The sequence below is a fragment of the Balaenoptera musculus genome, chromosome 9 (assembly GCF_009873245.2).
Source record: "Balaenoptera musculus isolate JJ_BM4_2016_0621 chromosome 9, mBalMus1.pri.v3, whole genome shotgun sequence".
NCBI lineage: Eukaryota > Metazoa > Chordata > Mammalia > Artiodactyla > Balaenopteridae > Balaenoptera > Balaenoptera musculus.
Window position 1 is genome coordinate 23,981,909 of NC_045793.1, and position 25,461 is coordinate 24,007,369.

Sequence of the window (25,461 nt, forward strand, 5' to 3'; positions counted from 1 at the left end):
CATGTATCCTCTGTTGTTACAGACAGATTTTCTGCACTGCCCATCCTCTCCCACACCTCACAGCAGTCTTCATGATAGGAAATGGCCACCAACCGTTCCCGAATTTAAATCTCTTTTGGAGCACTAGCCAAATTGTGACTAGCATCCACTTCCAGTTGCAAATTCTGGGGGAGGAACTCAGGGGGCCCAGTGTGTGTAAGCAACCTCTTCAAGGTTGTTCCCAGTGTAACCTTTGAATGGAGGAAGGTTGGGATTGGGAAGGGCCAGTTCCCAGAAAAGAGGTGAGGGAAGCAGAAAAAACAAGGGGTATCCCTCATGGGAGGCAAGAGAAGAAAATCTAGGATGACTAACCATTGTCATTTGCCTGGGACTTTCCTAGTTTTAGCACTGAAAGCCTCACGTCCTGGGAAAACCCTGGGTCCTGAGCAAACTAGAACTGGTCGCCTGAGAATTGAAGGGTGGGGCGGGAAGGGAGGGGCTTTCACTTGGGGGTGGGCACAAAAGGAAGAGAAGGAGCTGGTAAGATTCTCAAGTGAGGGCATTTAGAGATGTTGGTGCATTTTTGGTTGTCGCCATGACTGGGGTATGCTACCGACACTCCACAATGCTTGAGTCAGACTTGCACAAGGAAGAATCGTCCTGCCCCAAATGCCAGTAGCTCTCCTGTTGAGAAACCCTTCTGTGACAAAATGAAGGCACGACCAGCAACCTAGCTGCACATTAGAATCACCTGGAGCTTTAAGGTACCAAGATTGGAGCCCCAGACCTAGCCCCAGGGTTTCTGATTTAACTGGTCTAGAGAGGTACCCAGGCATCACCACCCCAGGTGATTTTTTTCTTTTTTCTTTTTTTGGGGGGGCTGTGCAGGATATTCGTTTCGGCACGTGGGGTATTTGTTGCGGCATGCAGACTTCTTAGGGGATCTAGTTCCCCGACCAGGGATCAAACCCGGGCCCACTGCATTGGAAGCACTGAGTCTTACCCACTGGACCACCAGGGAAGTTCTCCCTCCCTCCACCCAGGTGATTTTAATGTGCAGCTGGGTTGATAGGCACCATTGAGAATCAAAGTGACATCAGGGAGGGCTGAGCTGTGGGAGTTGAAGTCTTGGGAGGTGAAGTATTGGGGCACAGGGGGAAGAGGGAAGTTGGGATGTCTGAGGCTGTAGAGAGATCTAGAAGGCTGGAGGACAATGATGAGGGCGTTGGGTTTGTTCATGGAAAGAGGCCCTGGAGTCTGGATCCAGCAGCATGGAACCAGAGCAGGTGCGTGCTCAGTGCCTACTAAGAGTAGAGTGGGAGGGAAGGTGGATCTAAATATCTAAATTCTTCCAGAAGCAAGAGCCAGCTGGTAAACACTTTGACCCCAGGAATCAGGGAGATGCAGGCACTGTGACAGGTGTGACAGTGTTTACTGGTGTTTGGCTGGTGGAGTAGCCAAGCCTTTGGCTTGTTTACAGCCTGGGTAGCTCATTAAGCTACCGTTCCTCCCGTATTTGAAAAGCCTGTTGGTTTGGGGTAAAAACTTGTGATTTTTATCAATATCAGTATCTCAATATTTATCAGTATCTCAATAAGACCAGAAGTGACAGTTTGACTCCATATTTTTGTAAAACGGTAATTACTTCACAGTTGTTTACAATGAGCCAATTCCAAAGCACTTTCACGTGATCTTACTTGGTCCTCCTTGTGTGTTGGATGGGCAGGTATCATGCCCCTTTTTCCAGCTTATGAAGGTAGTTACTTGGCTAGAGTCATATGGCCATAAAGTGGTGGTGCTGGGACTGGCACCAGGGGGTCTAATTTTTAGGATAGCCCTCTTTCCACCATGCCGTACAAGAGAGAGTTATTTTTTTTCTCCCTACAGCCAAATGGAGTCTTCTGCATTTGTAAGGGAAGTGTAATCTGTCAGCCTGGGTGGGTTACAGTTTGACCCATATCATACCAGCCCCAATGTATTGCTTAATACCCTGAAGTAAAACTGGACTAAAAGTCAAAAACCTATGGATATAATATGACTTATAGAAATTAATCTTGTTGGGAGAAAGCTACTTTTCCCCTCCTCTATGTCTGGCTTCCAAAGAGAAGAGTTCAACAGGTGAAGGAAGACTTTGTGAGGGATTAAGGAGAAGGAATCGGGGCAGCTTGGACCTTTACTGAACTGTGTATGTTTTTTCTCTACCATTGCCCCTGGGTTCTCTGTACAGTATTTTTTTTATTTTTCTGAAATGAATTTCACTTTGTTAATGTTCAGAAAAATTCAAACCTATTCTGTTTTCCCATCCCTGTTTATCAGAACTGTCCCTCAGGACATCCGTCTTTAAACTTTAAAGGCTCCTTTTGACTGTGGACAGTTAATTTGTGCTCTCCGTATTCCATAGAAATTCATGATCTCTATTCACCATCCTACTCTCCCAGCCCCTCTCACCAGTTTGAATTTGCTTTGCAAGTGAAACTGGGGGGAAATCTGGCCACGACTGAGGGCAGTTCTGAGCTGAAGAACCAGACAAAGGAAGGCGATATCCTCAGCACGTGAGCCCTGAATGTGGGTTTAATTGAAGGAAAGAGGTTTGTTCAATGCTGGGTTTATTGCCGTCTCAGGTTGTGCAGCTGGAGGAATATGGTATAGAATATGTGCCCTATGGGTTGAAGTTGGGCCAGGAGAGGTCTGTGCTGTGCAGCCTTTTGGCAAACAGCCACTAAGATTCAGTCAACACTGGCTCCTGACAATTATGACTTCAAGTTTATAGTGTCACTGTTTGGAAAAAAACACCTGTGTTTTTTAAAAGTGAAAATAATCATTATAAAGAAAAATTCAAATCATAGCTTTATTAATGCATTTAACAAATATTTATTGTGTCCCTGCCATATGTCAGGCACCATTCAAAGCACTGGGGATATGACAGTGACCTAGAGTCTACACATTAATGTAGGGAGTAGCCAAAAAATAATAAAAATATGGAATATGTCAAGGGGTGATAAATGTTATGAAGAAACACAGACAAAAAAGAAAGTAGAAACCACTCAAAATCCCATCCCTGGAGATAACCTTTGTTAACAATTTGTTGAAAATCCTTCCAGACACCTCTCTACCTATATAGAAACATAGATATAATTTCATGTCAATGAGTATTTTCACATGCTGAGTCATAACCTGTTTCTTTTTCCAATAATATTTTCTGACATCTTTTCATGTCATAAATAAAAATTGACAAAATTTTTTTCCAGTTCTGACTTTTTTTTAATTTGGAAAATTTCAAACAGAGAAGTAGAGAGAATGGTATAGTGACCACAATTACCTGTCTCCTACATTTAATAATTGTTAACATATTTGTTTCATTTGTTTTTGGGAGGCAGGGCTTATATCTGTTAAACTAAATTACAGACTTCGTGAACATCTTACCTGTTCTGTTTCTACACCAGTGGGGTGAAGGGCAAGTCAATTCTGACACTACCTGGAGTTAGTATCAGACTCCACAGGCTTAAGGGCTCAGTCCCCCTCAAGACTGCCTTCACTTCAAATATCAGCCTTACTTCAGGGGTCCCCGGGCCACCGGCACTACTGACCAACTGGCTACAAATTCAGGGGTTCCCACTACCCCCACAGGTTTGATAATCTGCTAGAACAACTCACAGAACTCAGTTAAGTGCTACACGTATAATTAAAGATTTATTTAAAAGGCTATACATAGCAGGAGGTCTGGGAAGAAGACAGAACTCCCATGCCCTCTCTTGGTGGAGTCAGGGTATATCACCCATCTGGCATATTAACCTGTTCATCAACCAGAAAGCTCTACTGAGCTTCAATGTCCAGAGTTTTGATCAGGGTTTCATTACTAGGCATGGATGATTATACCAGTGTTAAGTGATTGCACTTAATCTGGTCCAAAGTTGCAACTCTCTAATCACATGCTTAGTCTTTCAAGTGACCAACCACCCCTATCTTGTCTTTTCATTGTTGAATTATAAGAGTTCTTTATATATTCTAGATACTGACCCCTTATCAGATATTTGATTTGCAAACATTTTCTCTCATTTTGTGGGTTATTTCACTTTCTTAATAGTGTTCTTTGACACACAAAAGTTTTTAGTTTTTTTTTTTTAATTATTATTTATTTATTTATTTTATTATTTTTAGCTGTGTTGGGTCTTTGTTTCTGTGCAAGGGCTTTCTCTAGTTGCAGCAAGCGGGGGCCACTCTTCACTGCGGTGCACGGGCCACTCTTCATCTCGGTGCGCGGGCCTCTCACTATCGCGGCCTCTCTTGTTGCGGAGCACAGGCTCCAGACGCACAGGCTCAGTAGTTGTGGCTCACGGGCCCAGTTGCTCCGCAGCATGTGGGATCTTCCCAGACCAGGGCTCGAACCCGCGTCCCCTGCATTGGCAGGCGGACTCTCAACCACTGCGCCACCAGGGAAGCCCAAGTTTTTAGTTTTGATTAACTAAACTGATGAACTAAAATAGATGAATTGGACTATTTTCCCTTTTGTTAATTGTGCTTTTGGTGCCATATCTAAGAAACCATTGTCTAATCCAAGGTCATGAAGATACACTCCTGTTTTCTTTTAAGAGTTTCATAGTTTTATCTCTTACATTTAGGTTCTTTTTTATTTTTGGTATATGGTGCAAGGTAGGTCCAACATCATTCTTTTGCTTGTGGATATTCATAGACCTTTTAAACTGTACTGAGTTACTTGTCTTTCTTTGCATTTGGTCTGTAAACTCCATGAGGGCAGAGACCAAGGTGGTCTTACTAAATTTTTAATGAATGGATGAATTAGACAACCAAAATATCAAGTTTCTTTCCTTTTGTCAGAAATTATATCAACTGTGTACAGTAACACTGTTTTCATTGTGATATTGGTAGTTAAAATCTTTTGACAATAACAATTCACAAACAAACTAATACACAGGATGACAGGGATTGTACAACTTAACAGGCTTTGGAGCAAAACATTTGGATTCAAATCCTGATTTTCATTTAAGAAATGTGTAACCTTGGGCAGATTAATTACCTATTTCTTATTCCTTAAAATGGGGATTTACTTTGTATAATTGTTAAAAGGATCAAATAAGACCTCATAACTACAGTGCTTTACACATTGTAAGCATTCATCAAACGGTGGCTGTTATTTAATTAAGTAATTAATTAATTTTTGGCTGCCTTGGGTCTTTGTTGCTGCATGTGGGCTTTCTCTAGTTGCGGTGAGCGGGAGCTACTCTTCGTTGCATTGCACGGGCTTCTCATTGTGATGGCTTCTCTTGTTGCGGAGCACAGGCTCTAGGTGCGTGGGCTTCAGTAGTTGTGGCTTGCAGGCTCCGTAGTTGTGGCTCACGGCTCTAGAGCGCAGGCTCAGTAGTTGTGGCACACGGGCTTAGTTGCTCAGCAGCACACGGGATCTTCCCGGACCAGGGATGGAACCCGTGTCCCCTGCATTGGCAGGCAGATTCTTAACCACTGTGCCACCAGGGAAGTCCCAGTAGTAGTTACTTATTATTGCAAAGGAGAAGCAGCAATGTTTGGAAATTTTCTCCACAGTACAGATTCCAAGATTTATATTTTCTTTTGTGAATTGAGAATTGTTATACCATCGATGTTTGATTCGGAAAGAAAAGCATACACTAAAACACAATTCAGTGTGTTTGTGCAAATACTCTGGAGTCAGAGCGTCCTGGGCAATAGAATGAAATACCTTTTTGGGTGTCAGAATTTAGTGGAAAGGGGATTCTAGGCATTTTGTATTTATTTCAGTGTGGCACATTTTTCAGGTTTGTACAATAGTTATTTGATTACGTGTCTGTCTCCTCCATTAGGGTCTGCATACAAATCTTGTCTTAAATCATCTTTGAATTTGCAGTACAGTAGACACTCCACAGATGGTTGAATTGATGCGCCTTGTCCACGGGGGTCCGAAAGGAGTGTATGTAGAGGAATGGAGAAGTCGGAAGGGGTAGGAAAGACCTCGGATCCATTGCCAAGGAGAGGAGAGCTGCACAGGTGTGGGAGCCACGAAGGTCCTAGAGCTTCGGTCCGACGTAAGGAAGTAGAGAACCACTTCTTCCGTTCTCCCGGCCCGGTAGGGTCACTTCCGGGAGGGGGCGGCGAGACAAGAGGAGGCGTGCGGGGAAGGAGGCAGTTTACGCTGCACCAGGCGGAAGTGTGCCGAAGGTTTTGGTGCTGCCACTTCCGGTCCGGGTAAAGGCTGCTGAGGTACGCTGCATGGTCTGTGTCGGGCCGGGACAGCTTTCTGAGGGCAAGTCAGCGGGTCAAGAGGCGAGCACCGGCGTGTAGACTCAGAAGTCTGGAGTCTAGTGGTAAGATCGGAAAAACAACCAGGAACTTGAATACGATCTAACCTCTGTTTCCGAGGGGGTAACTTCCACGGGGAACCCCTCTGCCCTGGTAACGGCCGAAGAGGAGATGGCGCCAGTCAGGGAGCGGCCGTGGCCGACAAAGTGAGGAAGCGCGAAGGCAGAGCAGCCGGAGAAGCCTCGGGAGAAAACACCGGAGCCATCGCTGCCGCCACCACCGCTACCACCATGGAAGGGGCAAAGCCGACATTGCAGCTCGTGTACCAGGCAGTGCAGGCGCTTTACCACGACCCAGATCCCAGCGGAAAGGAGCGCGCCTCGTTTTGGCTTGGGGAGCTGCAGCGTTCGGTGAGGGGCCGAGAGAGGCCATTCTGCGCCGCGGGGCAAGGGCGGGGTGGGACCTCGGCTGGAGCCGGCGCCCGGCCGTTGGCCTCCTGAGGTCCTCCTTGGGGAGGAGCTGCTGCCGCGGGGTGGGGCTGCGAAGCTACATCTACGCGGCTTTTCGGAAACTAGTTGCGGCTGGTCGGTCGCGAAGTGGCCCTTTCCCCACCCCGTAGAATCTGGTTTGTAGGTCCTGTACTTCTCGCTCGTGGCTTCGATCTGGTCCTCTAAGTTTCACCCTTGCTATTACTTGCTTCTTAGGCCTTGCTTTTCCGTTTTGTCTTTCTTCAACCAAATCCAATCCCAGTCTTTCTCTGTCTTCCACTTAAGGATGTTTTATCCGTCTCTCTTCGGTGTCCAGGTGTTACTCCGGCAATTCCTTCCCACTCATAGCCTTACATCTCACTGTTTCTTGCTGCTTTTCTCTCTAGTTTGAGTACATTATTCTCGAAACTTCTCAGATTTCTAGATCCTTATACACGTGAGTTTTCCCCGTGTTTTGGAGTGCAACATAACGTAAAGAAAAAAAATCAGTTCTCGTTTCAGAAAATCTTTGCAGTTCTCATTTTGCTGCATATTGGTTTTCTAACCTTCTCTTTCCCCTGATTTTTAGCTTCTTTATAAGATACGGGTATCGTAGCTGTCTTTATTATTACAGATAATTGTGTCAGCATCCAATGAGGGGGTTAATTGCAACCTATTATACTTATTGTATTTCTGCGTTCTTTGAATCTCGTGTATTATGCTTCCTCCTCTAATTTTCCTACTTACCCTTGCAGTGCTTTAATTCAGTGTGATTATGTGTACTTGGTCATATTGCTGACTTTACCTTTCTTATTTTTGCATTTTATAGCCTAAGTATGTTTTAAAATTTGCTCCCTCCCCTTCCATTTCTTTTTTTAAACTCATAACTAGTACTTAAAGATGCTCTGCCCTTTTGAATCAGCTCCTAGTCTGTGAGTGCATAATAAGTATTTAAAAACTTGCAACTTTGAATATTACACTTAAAAAAAAAAATCGGGAACCCAAGTCCTGGGTGACCTCATGGGAAGGGAAAGGAATAAGACTCACTGTAAGCTACACGAGAAAATCATTCATATGTGGTCTGTCTTAGTGTTTAGTTAGTTTTTGTGATCTGGGGAGCCACACGTCCCTGATCTTAAAGTTTTCAAAGTAAAAATAGGAGAAATGCTACACCATACCAAAAGTCAGCCTTCCCTACTAAACCTGCTTATTGCTGTATGTATTTTAAATCAGTATTTTAGCGCTTACCATGTACCAGCAACTGCTAGGTGTTGGTATATGGAAATGAACCAGACAAAAAAAATCTTTGCTTGGCACAGGATATTTGTGATGTTTAAACGAGTTAATACCTACAAAGAGCTTAACAAAGTTCTTGGAACCTAGAACTCAAAATATGTTAGTAATTGTTATTTAAATATTAGTCACGTAGTTTCCACTAGTCTCTGTTACAGCCTTACATCATCACCATCATCATTATCATCACTATTTACAGTTGGGTCCCAACAGGAACAGATGGCACACTTGAAATAGGCTAATTTGAGGAGGGTTTGTTTTATAAAGGTACTGTTTATAAAGCTGTGGATATAATGGGGTGCCACAAAAGATAGTGTAGTACCCTGTAGCCAAACTGTTAACAGCCCTAAACCAGAAGAGGCAAGAGAGAGAGTGGTTACTTCTTGGACTCTCAGGAGAAATATGGAGTTGGCTGCCTTGAGAGGAATTGTAGTTTTCAGTTGAAGGGACATAGCCAGCATGAGGTGATTCTGCAGGGTGGAAGCTGGAGGAATAAATATCTACGCCTTATTCTCCTAACTTCCTCCTGGGATTCCCCATTGGGCAAACCTAACCCTAATCTAGGGGACTCAAGAACCTGTTGATCTGTTCCATAGAGGTCAGCATACTGGGGCAGAAAACATGGTAGAGAAGAGTGGAAAAGTGGACCTGGAAAATAGCACAGTCACACATCATCATTTTTAGGCAACTTCAGCATCTGGATTGACAATTCAGCTAACACTTCGGCTTCTTAATTCCTTTACATTTTTCTAAGCCACCTGGTCACACAGTCACATCTTGGATCTTGTCATTGCTAAGAAGTCACCAACCCCCCCCCTAAATCACTAATTCACGCATTGAGCTCTGATCACACAACCAACTGAAATTCTTCTAGTTTGCTGGCTCAGGAATCTCAAGTAATGTCATGTAATAGTTTTTACTTTTTTGAAATCTTACATGATTTTAATTTTATCAAAATTAACAACTTATTAATTTATTGTTAATTTAGTAATAAAAGTTATTATTGTTAAAATTTTAAAGATTTAAGCCAAACTTTAAAAACTTTCTAAAGTTATAAAATGGGAATAGTTTTACAAGATTTAGGAAGAAAAAGAGCAGTTTCATCGTTTCTCCTATGAAAGATGAGGATTTAGGCTTCCTCCGCTTCCTCACACCCCATCACTCATAGGTATACCTATGGTATACCACATTTTTGGTTAACATAGGTATACCACATTTCTGGTTAAATCATTACACATTGTGAATCATGAAGTGTGTATACCATGATAATTTCTTTTTTGTGCAACTTTTTTTTTGGTGGTAATCATTACCTTTTTCTTTTCTTCACGTTTGCCTTATTTTCTATATATCTACAGTAATTCATCCCAAACTCTCTGTTAGTAGGTGTAAATATCCTCTTAGTATGTTCACACTGGTAATCCGTTTCCTTTTTTGGTGGAAGGAAACCTCTCCCGAGAGCCCTCCATCTCCCTGCTCCAATCTGGCCCGGCTGTTCTCCAGGTCTCTTGCATAATTATTATCCTGGGATCTCACTGTCCTAGGGAATTCCTTTTTCTTTCTTGTATTGGATGTGCTGAATCCTGGATCCCATGATCTTTTCTTGAATTACTCCCTCATTTGACAGATAATTGAGAGGGGAGCCTTCATCTCTTCTCTCTCATTGTTGGTCTTTTTTCTTGGACCACTTTTACCCTGAGAGTTCTCTAGTCTTCTGTCTGGAGGTTATGACTAGGCTGCCAGTGGCAGGTAGGAGAATGAACTGGAGGGTGAATCTAACCGCTAAGTATGTAGACTTTAGTTTATTTAATCTGTTTTCAGTATGATACTCCTGTCCTTAGGTGAGGCTGTTGTCCAAGAGTCCAGAGTCCCTCTACTTCAGTCTCCCCAAAGTAAACCTTGAGTTTTCTGTGATGGTGGGAGGATAGTATAGTAGCCTGGCCCCTCAGAGTCAGGGAGAAAATCTAGGAAACTAAACTGCTTACACAGATTTTGAAGCCATTCCTTTGTTTTTTGTTCTATCTGTGCATCTGTCTTCAGGTGTACCTCAGTACTTCTAATTCTTGAGCCTTACTGGGATTTTGCAAATGAATTAGTTTGCCTCTTGGCTTCCCCCATTCTTATCCCTTCCCCCTCCCTGCTACCAGGCAAATTTTAGCTTTCTCAGACCTGCTCTGAGAGTTAACACTCACCCAGCAGCTTTCTCCTTTTCACAGTTTTGTTAATATCATTCGTGTTTCCATTTTCTGTCCTTGTGGGTTCCCTCATCCTTGGGGAAAAAAAAATCTTTTTACTCTGATTTTGGAGGGAATTTGAGGTCAAACAGATGTTTCAATCAGTTAAATTGTGTTAAACAGAAGTCTTAGTTCTTGAATTTCATCAAAACCTTATTCCATTGACTGGCCCTTTTTCTTTGTTAGGTCTTGTCTTTTTCCAGGGACTGTCGTTCTCATCCCTTTCTTCAATATACCACCAACCCTTCACCTCTGATTTGGTAGAACTTGAGCATGTGTATCCAATTGCTTCTCCTGTCCGATTTTAGTGCTCTGCATCTTATTATCTGAATTCTCAGGAACCTTGATCTTTTGGTTATCCTGTGTCTCACTTGTATCCTCAAACTCCCTCTTTACTGGATCCTTCCCATCAGCATTCACACAGCTGTAGTATCTCCCAGAATAAGCAAATGGTTTTTTGTGGGGAGGGGATGCAGCCTTTGTCTGGTTTTATGATTTTTTAATTTTTTTCTTGCCTTTGTACTTTTACTATTACTTTTTCCCACTCCTGTCTTCAAATGAAGAAACTAGCCCATCTTTTCAAAGCCTAGCTAGCTTAAATTCTTTCTCCTTAAAGTCTTAACAGATTCTCTTCCGCTGAAAGTCATTTCTGCCCCTGCCTCAACACCGAAAGCACTTTAATTGCATTTATCATTTTTTTAACCTTTTTGAAAATTTGTTTTGTCTCCCCCAATAGACAGTAGGATCCTTTCAGATGTTTATATAATCTGATACCCATAGTTGAAGGAATAAACCATGATTATTAAGAAATGATCAAGATGTCTGACAGTTTCTCTTTTTTTTTTTTTGAACATCTTTATTGGAGTATAATTGCTTTACAAGGGTGTGTTAGTTTCTGCTTTATAACTAAGTGAATCAGCTATACATATACATATATCCCCATATCTCCTCCCTCTTGGGTCTCCCTCCCACCCTCCCTATCCCGCCCCTCTAGGTGGACACAAAGCACCGAGCTGATCTCCCTGTGCTATGCGGCTGCTTCCCACTAGCTATCTGTTTTACATTTGGTAGTGTATATATGTCAATGCCACTCTCTCACTTTGTCCCATCTTACCCTTCCCCCTCCCCGTGTCCTCAAGTCCATTCTCTATGTCTGTGTCTTTATTCCTGTCCTGACCCTAGGTTCTTCAGAACCATTTTTTTTTTTTTTTTTTTTAGATTCCATGTATATGTGTTAGCATACGGTATTTGTTTTTCTCTTTCTGACTTACTTCGCTCTGTATGACTGACTCTAGGTCCATCCACCTCACTACAAATAACTCAATTTCGTTTCTTTTTATGGCTGAGTAATATTCCATTGTATATATGTGCCACGTCTTCTTTATCCATTCATCTGTCGACGGACACTTAGGTTGCTTCCATGTCCTGGCTATTGTAAATAGAGCTGCAATGAACATTGTGGTACATGACTGTTTTTGAATTATGGTTTTCTCAGGGTCTATGCCCAGTATTGGGATTGCTGGGTGGTATGGTAGTTCTATTTTTAGTTTTTTAAGGAACCTCCATACTGTTCTCCATACCGGCTGTATCAGTTTACATTCCCACCAACAGTGCAAGAGGGTTCCCTTTTCTCCACACCCTCTCCAGCATTTAATGTTTGTAGATTTTTTGATGATGGCCATTCTGACTGGTGTGAGGTGATACCTCATTGTAGTTTTGATTTGCATTTCTCTAATGATTAGTGATGTTGAGCATTCTTTCATGTGTTTGTTGGCAGTCTGTAGACACACAGTTTCTTAAAAATGTTCCTGAATGCATAGCTGCTTGTAGCACCTCCAGAGGGGCAGTTGGATGACTCAGATTTGTCTTTTTCTATGAATTTCATTTATTTTTGCTGCTTCTCTCTAACATATCCATGGATGATTGAAAATAAACAATATTATTCAGCCTCCTATGATGCTCTGTTTTCAGTCTTTCCAATCTTTTTTTAAAAAGCAGTCTTTATGAGATAAGTTTTTATTACCTTCATTTTATGCTTTGAACGACTTGAGTACAGAAAAGGAGAGAAACTTTTTGACACAATAAGCCTTTCTTGAAGTGGTCACTAAGTGACATTTTAAACCAAAAATCTGTTTTAGAATAGTCACAAAACATGCAGTGTAGTAGCATAGTGTTTTAATTTTCAATTTGAAATTGGTAAAGAATTCCCTGGTGGTCCAGTGGTTAGGACTGTGTGCTTTCACTGCAGAGGGCCCCAGGTTCAGTCCCTGGTTGGGAAATTAAGATCCCACAAGCTGCACACCGTGGCTGGGGAAAAAAAAAAATCTACTTTAGTTGAAAACAGAAAATGTAGTAACTAAAATTATGCCATATAAAGTAGCATCCAAAACTGTACAGTCCCTAAGAAAATTAACAAAAAAATGAAATTGGTAAGGAACAGAATTTGCCTGGTTTGTTTCAAAACCACTTTGAATAATATACGTTTTGAAAAACTATTATCCTTACTTCCCTCTTCCCCATACTTACTAATCTTAGAGTCTTTTAGTATAGTTATAATGATCCTGGTGACAATAGATTTGGTATAACGGTATAATTTGGACATGGTTCAGCCCATGCTATGAGTTAGCATCTTTTCTCTTTCTCTGGTATTTGTATAAAACAGCCATTTTCTGAAGAATCTACATTCATTAAACTTTTTTTCCACCAAAATTCTTGGAAACAGCCTACAGCCATGGTTTTGTTTTATGGGATAGGCAGATATCACTGATGTCTTCAAAGTGTTTTGAAAGAAAAAATTATTTTGAGACAGATCTTAAAGGAAGCCTATTTAACAGTGGACTACTCTGAATACTTAGTAGTTTCCTTTGTCCACCTCTAGTAACCAAAATTAGTAGACATTTTATGCAGAAACCAATGGAAGGAAAGACCATCTCTTTACAGGGCTAATTAATTGTGCTACTCATTTGTTCTAAGTTTGTAATTTAGATTATAAGAAGGAGACTACTTTCACAGAGACCATCTGTGGGTTAGAGGTTATCTCAAAAGTTTCGTAGTTCAGTCTGTAAACTGAAAAGGAATGATGAAAAGAAAAAAAAAGCATAAATCAACTGGAATTGATGGCATTGTAGTGTTTGGTTTATCACATATCCTTGAGAATTTTCTTCTAAATATAGCAAGAAGGTCATGGGTCATGGAGTATCAGCTTCAGACTTCTTTCCTAGTAATTTTTCTCTTTGGAGTTTCTTGATTCTTTAGCCTAGTTCTAAAACCTAGAGTCTTTGTTTTTGCTCTAGTAATGCAGTCATTGATTTGATTTACCTGAAAATCTAGACATCTTTTAATGTTTCTGCTCTCATCCTCCAGTCAAGTGACTCTTAAAACATAGACATGTTTTTGAAGGGCAAGCCTTCTAGAAAATAGAAAATGTTCGTGTACAACTTCTTTGGGGTCAGTTAGTTCAGTGAACATAGGAATACTGTATACTTTGCATTGCTGGAAAATGGGAGTGTGTAAGTAAATGATGAAAACCAAAGACCTTTCAACTGAATAGTATACCACTCTGGCTATATTGTCTAATATGATTGCCATTACCCGCATGGCTATTGTGGCTGTTTAAATTTAAGTTAATTAAAATGAAGTTAAAATCAATTCCTTAGTTGCACTGCCACATTCCAAGTCTTGGACAGTGCAAATATAGTCATTTCATGTCCTTGCTGTATTGGAGCTTATGAATGAGAATTTGTGATGGTATTTCTGTTGGCATGATAGTCTGTTATCTGGTGGCATTCATCTGTATTTGGATTAGTATATTTCTCATCTTCCCAGGCCTTGGACCAGAGTCAATAGTTTGAAACAGGATATAAAATGATCTGGATACTGCTACATTTTCTAAGTTGCCATTTTAACCATTTTTAGGCATACAGTTCAGTGGCATTGAGTACATTCATGTTGTGCAATCATCACCACCACCCATCTCTAGAACTTTTTCGTCTTCCCAAACTAAAACTCTGTACCTGTTAAAGAATAATTCTCCATTCCCTCTTCTCTTCAGCCCCTGGTAACCACCATTCTACTTTTTTTTTCCTCTAGGAATTTGACTACTCCTATTACCTTATGAGTAGAATGATACAATATTTGTCCTTTTGTGTCTGGCTTATTTCACTTAGCATAATATCTTCAAGGTTCATCATGTAGACTATGTCAGAATTTCATTCCTTTTTAAAAATTATGGTACAGTACACATAGCATAAAATTTACCACTTTAACCATTTTTTTTAAAAAATTTATTTATATTTACTTTTGGCTGTGTTGGGTCTTCGTTTCTGTGCAAGGGCTTTCTCCAGTTGCGGCGAGCGGGGGCCACTCTTCATCGCGGTGCGCGGGCCTCTCACCGTCGCGGCCTCTCCCGTTGTGGAGCACAGGCTCCAGACGCGCAGGCTCAGTAGTTGTGGCTCACGGGCTTAGTCGCTCCGCGGCATGTGGGATCTTCCCAGACCAGGGCTCGAACCCGTGTCCCCTGCATTGGCAGGCAGATTCTTAACCACTGTGCCACCAGGGAAGCCCCACTTTAACCATTTTTAAGTGTGTAGTTCAGTGGCTTTAAGTACATTCACATTGTTGTGCAACCATCATCACCATGCATCTCCAGAACTTTTTTCATCTTGTAAAAATGAAAATCTGTACCCATTAAACACAGTTAACTAACTCCCCATTTCTCTCTCCCTACAGCCCCTGGCAACCACCATTCTGCTTTTTGTCTCCATGAACTTGACTACTCTAGGTACCTCATATAAGTAGAATCATACAGTATTTGTCCTTTTGTGACTGGCTTTTTTCACTTAACATAATGTCCTCAGGGTTCATCCATGTCGTAGAATGTGTCAGAATTTCATCCCTTTTTAAGGCTGAATAATATTGTATGTACCACATTTTGTTTACCTATTCATCTGTTGATACACACTTGGGTAGCTTCCACGTTTTGGCTATTGTGAATACTGTTATGAGCACAGGTGTACAAATATCTGTTGGAGTCCCTGCTTTCAATTCTTTTGAGTATATCACCAGAAGGGGAATTGCTGGATCATATGGTAATTCTGTGTTTTTTTTTGAGGAACTGACATACTATTTTCTAGATTTTACAGAATTTTAAGCTCTTGTTTTTTTTGTTTTGTTTTGTTTTGGCCGAGCTATGTGGCATGCAGGATCTTAGTCCCCGACCTGGATCGAATCTGTGCGTCCTACAGTGGAAGCGCAGAGTCTTAACCAATGGACCGCCAGAGAAGTCCCATAAGCTCTGTTGAACTTAAAAACATTTAATTCTTAGAAAGTTGCGCTTGCTCAGATTACCTCTCCTGTGTTTCCCTAGCTTGTACCCTGGTACTGAAATATTACCAGAGAGTGTTGTACTGTTATATAGGTGAAGTTCCAGAGAGAAGCTTTATTTCTCTTTACTGGAAGTTCACAGTACTGCTAATGGGGATAATTTTGTAGTGTTTGGCATGCAGAACCCCTTGAAAGTACCAATTTAATTTTCCTCTTTCTGGTTAGACTTCCCAAAATGAAAATATTATGAAATTTGTATTTTTTTTTTCTTTTGGTAAGAAATTTTCTGTTAACAGAGTTTACATTATATTTTTTACTTTTTTTTTCAAGCCCACAGCACTCTGCAGTTTTTCTCCGTATTAACTGTTCACTTGTATTTTCTGTCTCAGCCATAGTTAATACCATTTATACAGATGGCCCTAAAGCAGAAGAATACACTTAGAACTAGTCTTAAAAAGGTACATGTTTTTACATAAGCACTCAGAGTTTTCTAACACTATAATGCATTTTTTATTAAACCTTAAGCTAGACATCTCATATTTCTATATAATTAAGAAACTTGAATCTTCAGCATTGTGTTAGTGTATGCTTAGTATGTCTGATAGTACTCTCATTCTCCAGGTTTATACGAGTTGTTATAAAAATTGCTCAGATAGGCAGGAATAGAGACCGGTGATTAAAGGAAATCCATTTTCTATATTTTGGCTTTCAGGAAGCCTTCACATGGACTACCCATTTGCTTCAAATGAAATGGTTTCAAGCTTGGCATTTTCTACTTTTAAAGCAGGGCTGCCTAATATAATTAGTAAGGCCCACAGTGAATTGATTATCAAGGAATGCATGCTTCAGTCACTCCAGACCCAAGCTGACCTTATGGATCCAGATTTATTTATCTTTTTTCAGGGCCGTTCTTGAGGTTAATATTCACATGCATATGTGGCTGAGGGTTTTTAATATGGATAGGGATTCTTTACAGTTGTTGAGGAAAAATTTTGGCAAAATTTCTTAGTATCATATTATGTGTGAGCAACAGCTACAGATTTGAGCCAAAGTTTATTTGATAGAGGCCATTATGACACAGGATTGTTTGAAAATGCTTGTCCCAGAAATACTGGGATTTCATCAGAAACTCAGGAGACCACAGCGTGCAGTGCTGTAGTCATTTGGTCTTACTGATTCCTTTCATTGAGATCAAGATAGAGTAATGCATATGGGCAGTACCATCTTCCAACATTGTCTTGAAGATAAGAGTGTTTGAGTATTTCTCCTGGAATTTGAATAGCCTATGATGTTTTAAAGAATTATTTTTAGCCAGGAATCTCTTTCCTCCCATAAGGGAAGTAATATCTCCCTCTTAATTATCTATTCAGTTATTATGGGGATGGCTGTGAAAATGTAAATTGGCTGAACTTATCTCTATAAATGAGCTTTTTTGCTTCTAGAAAACTTGTTTATGCATACATGGGTAGTCTATGGTTCTGGGAGCTTGCTTGGGGCTTTATGATTATTTTTCACTTACGCTCTGCTTTTGGAGTTGGGAGTTGTTTACTCATCACTGCTGTGGTGAAGGTATTAGCTAAGTTTCATTTCATCATAGTTTCTGTATTTCAGACCATCTTGCAAAACAAATTATTTTGAAAGATAACAATTTTAGGTAGTGATGGTTTTCTTTTGAGATCTATAGCTTATATTTTTCCTAATATCCATTCGTATCATTTTCTCTCCTCGCTGTTTAAGAAAACCATCAGAAAGTAACTTGTGACAGACCTAGCAATTTATCTTAAATTTGTAAAATTTTCATAAAGGATTAGATACAAAAACTTAAGATAGTTGACTGACAAAAAATTCCTTTCTCTTTTTCAGGTTAATAAAGACTAGTTTGTTCTTTACCTGTCTCATGAAAATGACTTTTTCTTGATTTGGGAAATTCTGATTTTCTAGCTCTATACCATATTGGTACAAGGCATGTGTCTATAATGTTGCAGTGTCTGATTGACTGTTTTTTAGGGGTTCTTTTTACTGTGCTCTTGCCTGGTCTGCCCCTCCTTCCAATACTATAAATCCAATACTATAAATCTTTATTTAATAGATGTATTATTCACTAATTGAAAGGTTTTTAAAAAGTACAGCAGTCTTACACATTTATTCTTACTTATCAAATTTCATTGAAATATTTGTATTTCCAGAACCTAATTTTCTATTTGCCAGAGCTCTTCTGTTTTCAGTGAAGTATTTTTAGGTAATGCTGCTTAATTTGAGGAGTTTTTGTATAGGATTAACTAGCAGCTCTAGTCTGCTTCTGATTCTTGGCAGCTGATGAATCCTTAGGCCCCCTATCTGGGTGTGTACTTGCAATGTTAAGGGTCTGCTCAGTGATTTCCGTTGATTAGGCAGTTTTAGAACTGTTAGTGTAGAAGTGAGTCTTGGAGCAGTCGTGACCGTTAAAGAAAAAAGGGCAAGTACTTTTAGGATCTGCTGTGAAGTATAATGAAAGACTTAGAGCATGTTAGTGAAAGGATTGCTAGGCCATAGCCTGCTTCATATTCATCACATAGTCATGGAAATATCTTTTGAAAAGACTGATATAAAGGCCTGTTCTGCTACTGCTTTGTGAAATGGAAGATTGGAATTAGTTGCTTAAATGGAAAATGTTCTCTTGTTGCAGCCTCTTTGAAATGTGCTGCTAGTGGGAGCTGCAGCTTCCTCCTGCTGACTCTGAGCCCCAGGCTTCGGTTGAGATGGTCCTTTCAGAAATGTGGAGCTTAGTCCAAGCCTGGATTTCAGTGGGTAGCACCTGGCATCTGTGGCTAGAAAGTCCTATGAAGTGTAAGTGCTTTATTCTCTCCTTGTAAAGAATCCCTTTTCCTTTCTTCTTTCTGCAACTTAGCAGAGGGGAAGAACAGTGAGCAATGTACTGTAGTATCTGAGGTATCAGGATTTGGTTGCATTTTCTTAATGATTCAGTGATCAAAACAGGATTACTTGTTTTCTGGATGCCAACAATTCTTAAACCCTCCTGGAATTCAAAATAAAGGGACAAATTATGACCCCTTAATATATAGTACTGGCAGTATCATCCTGGGTAATTTTTCACTGACAGTTTACTTAGTAGACTGTGATATTCAAGTTTCCCAGGTTTCTTTAGAGGTCAGTTTTGTATTTCGTTCTTGTTCCAAAAGACAAATATTTGAAAAGAGAGGCACATTTGACCAGTGGGTGAGGCAGCGTCAAGATAAATAAGGATGCTTGAAATGAGAAGACAGTTCTTTTTTCACTTCGGTTCTACTTGACACACTTACACAAGGAGCAGTATGGGAATTTTCCTAAGACCGATTCCTCATAGAATTGTCCTAGGAAATACATATAGCTACCATCTATATTTTAGTTTAGTTAAAAAACAGAAAACTATGATAACATAATGAGTGTTAGAAGATGCAAAGTTTATATTTGGTTTAGTTGCCTGGGGTTAACTGCTATTCTCCTTTTTTTCTATTTCAGAAATACTGGTAATATTTTAAAGTAAGGTCATTCCAGAAAAGACTCCCATTTTGGGGAGACTTTAAGCTTCCCTTCACTGAAATTTTTCTGAGATTCTTAAATCTTCCGATTTTGGCTAGGAAAATATTGAGCTTCTTCTCATTGCTAAAGCAAAATATATATTTAAAACAAAACAGAACCAAGGCTCCAACTGGGTAAGTAAGGCAAGCAAAGTTCTACAAATGAGGACTCTGAATGAAAAAGGTCCTTTCAGGGCCTTTGTTTTCTTTATCTGTAAACTGGTTTGCTTGTTTTCTCTTGCCCTTTCTCTCTCTAAACATTGTGGATTCTGTTCTTATAGCTTAGTTCCAATCCAGTAAGTATCTCAGCTACCTAGTAAAAGAATGGGCTTCATGTTTGGGAAAACAAAGAGGTGTTATAGATTTATGAGATGATAGTATCTTGTCATTTTGCTTCATATTTAATAATTTAACATATATTTGTTTAAATGGCTCTATGGCCAGGAGATTTTGAGAGAGGCAGAAATAATTAAGGTTGTTCTTTACTTTTAAAGAGCTTACAGTCTTTTGAAAAAGATGAACAAAAGCCCAAATAATTACAATATAAAGTTCTACAATTGAGCTGTTACAGTCAAGGGTACCTTGGTAGTAAGGAAAAAGGATTACTCCTCCAATATTTTCTCTTTATTTCTGGCTTTCAGGAGTTTGAATATGATGTGTTTAGCATTTGTTTGTTTGTTTGGGGGGGTGGGGGACAGTAATATTCTCTGTTGCCCTTGTCTACTGTAGTCTTTAGCAGTTCCAGTGTCCAGTGTTCTCATTGGTGGGGCTTTCGCAGTGATTCTGTCCTCCCCTGTGGCATTCATGCTCTGCCTTGCATCTGGCAGATCTTGTGCAGGATAAATTTTTTTTGCCCTTCCTTCAGTGGTAGGAGACCTCTGTGGTGTTATTGTTATAGCATCATGGGCTCAAGACGGTTTTATGCCCTGTCCTGTAGGGGTAGAGGTTTTTTTCTTTTACCCTTACTGCAACAGCAATGGGTCTCACTTAACCTATAAGCCTTGAGGGTAACATGATTTGCTGCCCCTCCCATACCAGTTAAGGCTTTTGTTCAGTAGGGGAGAAGGGTCTAGTCAGAGCTTTTTGTGTCCTTTCTGCTATTGTGGCTACTCCTGTCCTCCAAGACTGTACCACCAAAGAGGTTTTCTCTGGTCTCCTGCCCTACCCCCATTCTTTCTCCTGAGTATTTGGTGGAGGTGTGTGGATAAGAGCCTGTAGGTGGTTGTGAATCCCCTTTGTGTCCAAGAGTCCCATGGGTTTTATATGTTCATACTAGCCCACACATATACAATTTTTTAAATCAATTTGTTAATAATTTTAATTGAATTTTTATTACCTGGTCGTCTGGTGCCCCATATCTCTTTTCTTTGTTCTGCCACAGGTGAGCCAACGCTTGGTGAGGTCTCTTTAAATTTCAGTCTACTTGGTTGTCCTGGGACCTCAGCTTTCTGATGCATTTAAGAAAAGTTACTTTGTAGTTTATTTGCTTTTGTTTATTAACTCCAAAGCAATGTTCTTTTCCACTTTTTGCATCTTAGGAGAATGTGAAATTCCTCTCAGGTGTATAGATTCATTTATTTTAAACCCTACAAGATACTGTTGCTTTATATAGTCAGTGTTCACAGAGATTTACTTACATACTTAGCCTTTCCATTACTCTTCATTCCTTCCTGATTTCCATGTTTCTATCCAGAATTATTTTCATTCTGCTTGAAGAACACCCTTTAGTATTTTCTTCTTTGTTCTATTGGTAATGAACTCTCTCCTTTTATTTTTTTTCTTTTGGTCCCAAAGTGTCTTAATTTTGTTGCATTTTGGAAGGATTTTTTGCTGGGTATAAGTAACCAGTTGGCAATTATTTTCTTCCAGTACTTTGAAGATATTTGATTCCCATTTTTTATTTTGGCAAGTCAGCTATCAGTCTAATTGTTCCTTTAAAGGTAATACATGTTTTTTCCTCTGGCCTTTAAGATTTTCCTTTTTGTCTTTAGCAGTTTTTTAGCAGTGTTATTTGATGTGCTTAGGTCTGGTTTTTCTATCCTTAGGGTTTACAGAGTTTCTTAAACTGTGGCTTGGTGTCTTATCAGTTTGGAAATTCCTCAGCCATTATGTTTAAATAGTGCCCCATTTTTTTCTTTTCCTTCTGAGATTTCAGTCATGTTTGTTAGACTTTTTCACTATGTCCCATGTGTCACTTGCATTCTTCCTATTCTTTACCTTCTATTCTTTTCTTTTGCTTCTTTGAGTTTGTGCTTCAGGTCTTATTTTCTATTGACCTATTCTCTAGCATAGTAATCTTTTCTTCAGTTGTCTGATTTGCTATTCAAGCCTTCCATTTGGGTCTTAATTTCAGTTACTGTATTTTTCAGTTCTAGAATTTCCCTTTGATTCTTTTTTTTAGATTCCATTTCTTAATGCAAATTCCAATTCGTCTTCTAATTTCTTGAATACGTTAATCAGCTATTTAATTTTTCCCAACTGTTTATTTTGAAAAATTCATAACTTGAAAGAATTGTATAGTGAACACTGATTCATGGTAAGTCCTTCTCAAATTGCCTGTTCCATTTGCTTTCTCTCTTTTTTCTTTCTTACTCTCCCTTTTGGAACCATTTGGAAGTAAATTGCAGATTTTATAATGCTGTACCCCTAAACATTTTGACGTATAGCTCGTAAGAACAAGACATTCTACTAAACTAAAACCATTGTCACATTAAAGAAATTTAACATTAATATACAATAATATTATCTAATACACAGTCCATATTCAAATTTCCCAGTTGTTTCAGTTACAGATTTCTAGCTTTTAAAAAAATTTTCTTTCCCTAATCCAGGATCCAATCAAGGATAATGCATTGCTTTTAGGTGTTATGTCACTTTAGTTTCCTGGGGTATTTTTTTTTTTCCTTTTATGATAGTGACATTAAAAAACAAATCCAGGCCCATTTTGTCTTTGTTTTTAATATGACCCACTCACTATTTTGCTTTGTTTGGTTGTTTCCTCATGATTGTATTCAACTTAAACAGTTTTTGGAAGAATACTACATGAACGCAAAATTGTTGTTTTCAGTGAATCACATCAAGAGTCACTTAAAATCTGTTTGTCCCATTATTGGTGATGTTAAGTTTTATCATTTTGGTTGAGACATCACAGTTATTTTAGTCCTCATCTGATAATTCCGTTATCTAGATAGGTTATTTTCTATTGTCTGTTTCCACCCCCAACCCTCCCTTTTTTGCTTTCGTTTGATAAATACTGGATATATTGTTTATGAAAAGTTGAAGAGATAATAAATGATGTTTTTCCCCTGAGGTAATTTCTTTTGCTTCTGGCAGGTCTTTCTGATAGGACCAGATTCCTTTAGTCTGAAGGGATTGAGCAGATTCTAAACTGTGTGTTTCTTTTTTGTAAAATATACATGACATCAAATTTACCATTCTAACTATTTTAAAGTGTACAACTCAGTGAGAGTAAGTATATTCATGTTGTTTTATGACCACCAACACAAGCAATCTCCAGAATTTTTTTATCTTCTACAAGTAAAACTTTGTACCATTAAATGATAATGCTGCCCATTCTCCCTCCCATCAACCCTTGGCAACCAAAATTCTAACTTTGTCTCTATGAATTTGACTACTGCAGGTACCTCATGTAAGTGGAATCATATAATATTTGTCCTTTTGTGTCAGGCTTATTTTACTAAGCATAATGTCCTCAAAGTTCATCCATGTTATGGCATGTAATGGTACTTTCTTCCTTTTTAAGGCTGAATAATAGTCCATTGTATGTATAGGCCACATTTTGTTTATCCATTCTTCTGTCAATGAACATTTGAGTTGTTTTCAACTTTTGGTTATTGTGAAATATGCTGCTGTGAACATTGGTGTATAAATATCTGAGTCCCTGCTTTTGATTGTTTTGGCTGTATACCCAAAAGTGGAATTGCTGCATTATGTGGTAATTTTATTTTTAATTTTTTGAGGAACTGCCATACTCTTTTCCATATTGGCTGCACTATTTTACATTCCCACTAGCAACGTGCATTGTTACAATTTCTCTACATCCTCATCAACACTTGGTTTTTTTTGTTTTGTTTTATTTTTTGTTTTGTTTGTTTTGGCCACGTTGCAGCCTGTGGGATCTTAGTTCCCTGACCAGGAATCGAACCCGTGCCCCCTGCAGTGGAAGTGTGGAGTCTCAACTGCTGGACTGCCAGGGAAGTCCCTGCCTATTTTTTTTAAATTATTTTATTTATTTTATTTTATGCTGCATTGGGTCTTCATTGCTACACACAGGCTTTCTCTAGCTGCAGTGAGCGGGGGCTGCTCTTTATTGTGGTGCGTGGGCTTCTCACTGTGGTGGCATCTCTTGTTGTGGAGCATGGGTTCTAGGTGTGAGGGCTTCAGTAGTTGTGACACGCGGGCTCAGTAGTTGTGGCTTGCGGGCTCTAGAGCGCAGGTTGAGTAGTTGTGGTGCACGGGCTTAGTTGTTCCGTGGCATGTGTGATCTTCCCAGGCCAGGGCTCGGACCCATGGCCCCTGCGTCAGCAGGTGGATTCTTAACCAGTGCGCCACCAGGGAAGTACCTCTGCCTATTTTTAAATTGGGTTGTTTGGTTTTGTTGTTGTTGTTGTGTTGTAGGAGTTCTTTATATATTCTGAATATTAACCCCTTATCAGATACGTCATTTGCAAATATTTTCTCCCATTCTGTGGGTTGCCTTCTCATACTGATTATATCTTTTAATGATGAATAGAAGTTTAAAATTTTGATGTGGTCCAATTTATGTGTTTTTACTTTTGTTGCTTGTGGGGTTTTTTTTGTTTTTTTTTTTGGCCTTGCTCCGTGGCATGCAGGATCTTAGTTCCCTGACTAGGGATCAAACCCCATGCCCTATGCATTGGAAGCACAGAGTCCTAACTACTGAACCGCCAGGGAATTCCCTGTTGGTTGTGCTTTTGATCCAGGAAATCATTGCCAAATTTAATGCACATATAGCTTTCCCCCCATGAGTTTTATAGTTTTAGGTCTTACATTTAAGTTTTGATCCATTTTGAGTTAATTTTTGTATATGATGTCCTGTTCTTGTTGAAAATCATTTGACCATATATGCACGGATTCATTTCTGGGCTCTCTATCCTGTTCCAGTGGTCTTGTGTCTGTCTTTATGCCAGTACTAAACTTTCTTTTTTTTGGTGGCAAAAACACAAAATATGAAATTCAACCTCCCAACAGTTTGCAAGTATACAGTGCAATATTTTGCAAGCATACAGTGCAATATTGTTGGCCACATGCATGTTGTGTAGCGGATCCCCCTGAATCCCCCACATCCTACATGACTGAAACTCTGCATCCACTGAACAACTCTCCACCTCCTCCTCCTCCTAGCCCCTGAGTTTGACTACTTTAGATAGCTCATATATAAATGGAATCATGCAGCATTTGCCGTTTTATGACAGACGTATTTTACTTGGCACAATACCCTCAAGGTTCATCTATGCCTTGGCAGCACATGACAGGATTTTTAAGACTAAGTGATAATCCATTAAGACTGAATAGATACTCCATTCCATGTATATATCACATTTTCTTTATCCATTCATCCATTGATGGACATTTAGTTTGCTTCCACCTCTTGGCTTTTGTGAATAATGCTGCAATGAACATGGGTGTGCAAATATCTTTTTGAGATGTTATTTTCAATTCTTTTGGGTATATATCCAGAAGTGGAGTTGCTGGATCACATGGTAGTTACATTTTTAATTTTTTGATGAACCTCCATACAGTTTTCCATAGTGTCTGCACTATTTTATATTACCATCAACAGTGCGTAAGAGTTCCAATATCTCCACATCCTCACCAACACTTATTTTCTGGTTTCTTTTGATAGTGGCCGTCTTAACAGGTATGAAGTGATATCTGATTGTGCTTTTGATTTACATTTCCCTGATGACTAGTCATGTTAGCATCTTTTTATGCTTGTTGGCCATGTTTATACTGTCTTTAGAGAAATGTTTTTTTCAAGCCCTTTGCCCAATTTAAAATTGGGTTATTGGTTTTTATGTTGTTGAGCTGTAGAAATTCTTTCTATATTCTGGATATTAACTCCTTGTCAGATGTATGGTTTGCAAATATTTTCTCCCATTCCATAAATTGCTTTCTCACTCTGGATTTTGTGTTGCGCAGAAGTTTTTAGAGTTTGGTGTAGTCCCATTTGTTTTATTTTTGCTTTTGTTTCTTGTGATTTTGGTGTCATATCCATGAAGTCATCATCAAATCCAGTGTCATGATATTTCTTGTCTCCCGTGCTTTCTTCTTGGAGTTATAGTTTCAGGTGTTCCATTT

General features: G+C 39.5%; 1 protein-coding gene across 5 annotated transcripts in view; it reads left to right on the forward strand.

The window, feature by feature from the left end:
* The first annotated feature begins 5,586 nt into the window (after positions 1 to 5,586).
* Positions 5,587 to 25,461, forward strand: part of TNPO3 (transportin 3) — an 81,583-nt gene continuing 61,708 nt past the window's right edge. The window contains exons 1-3 of one of the 5 annotated variants that reach the window (XM_036863353.1): positions 5,591 to 6,659; positions 18,228 to 18,388; positions 19,061 to 19,254. Coding sequence is in view for 2 of the 5 variants with exons in the window: in XM_036863349.1 (XP_036719244.1) it covers positions 6,540 to 6,659 (120 nt within the window). In the remaining 3 variants the exon portion in view is untranslated. Of the gene's footprint in view, positions 6,660 to 18,227; positions 18,389 to 19,060; positions 19,255 to 25,461 lie in introns of all 5 variants that reach the window. The other 4 variants (XM_036863351.1, XM_036863349.1, XM_036863352.1 and 1 more) reach the window with 4 other exon arrangements.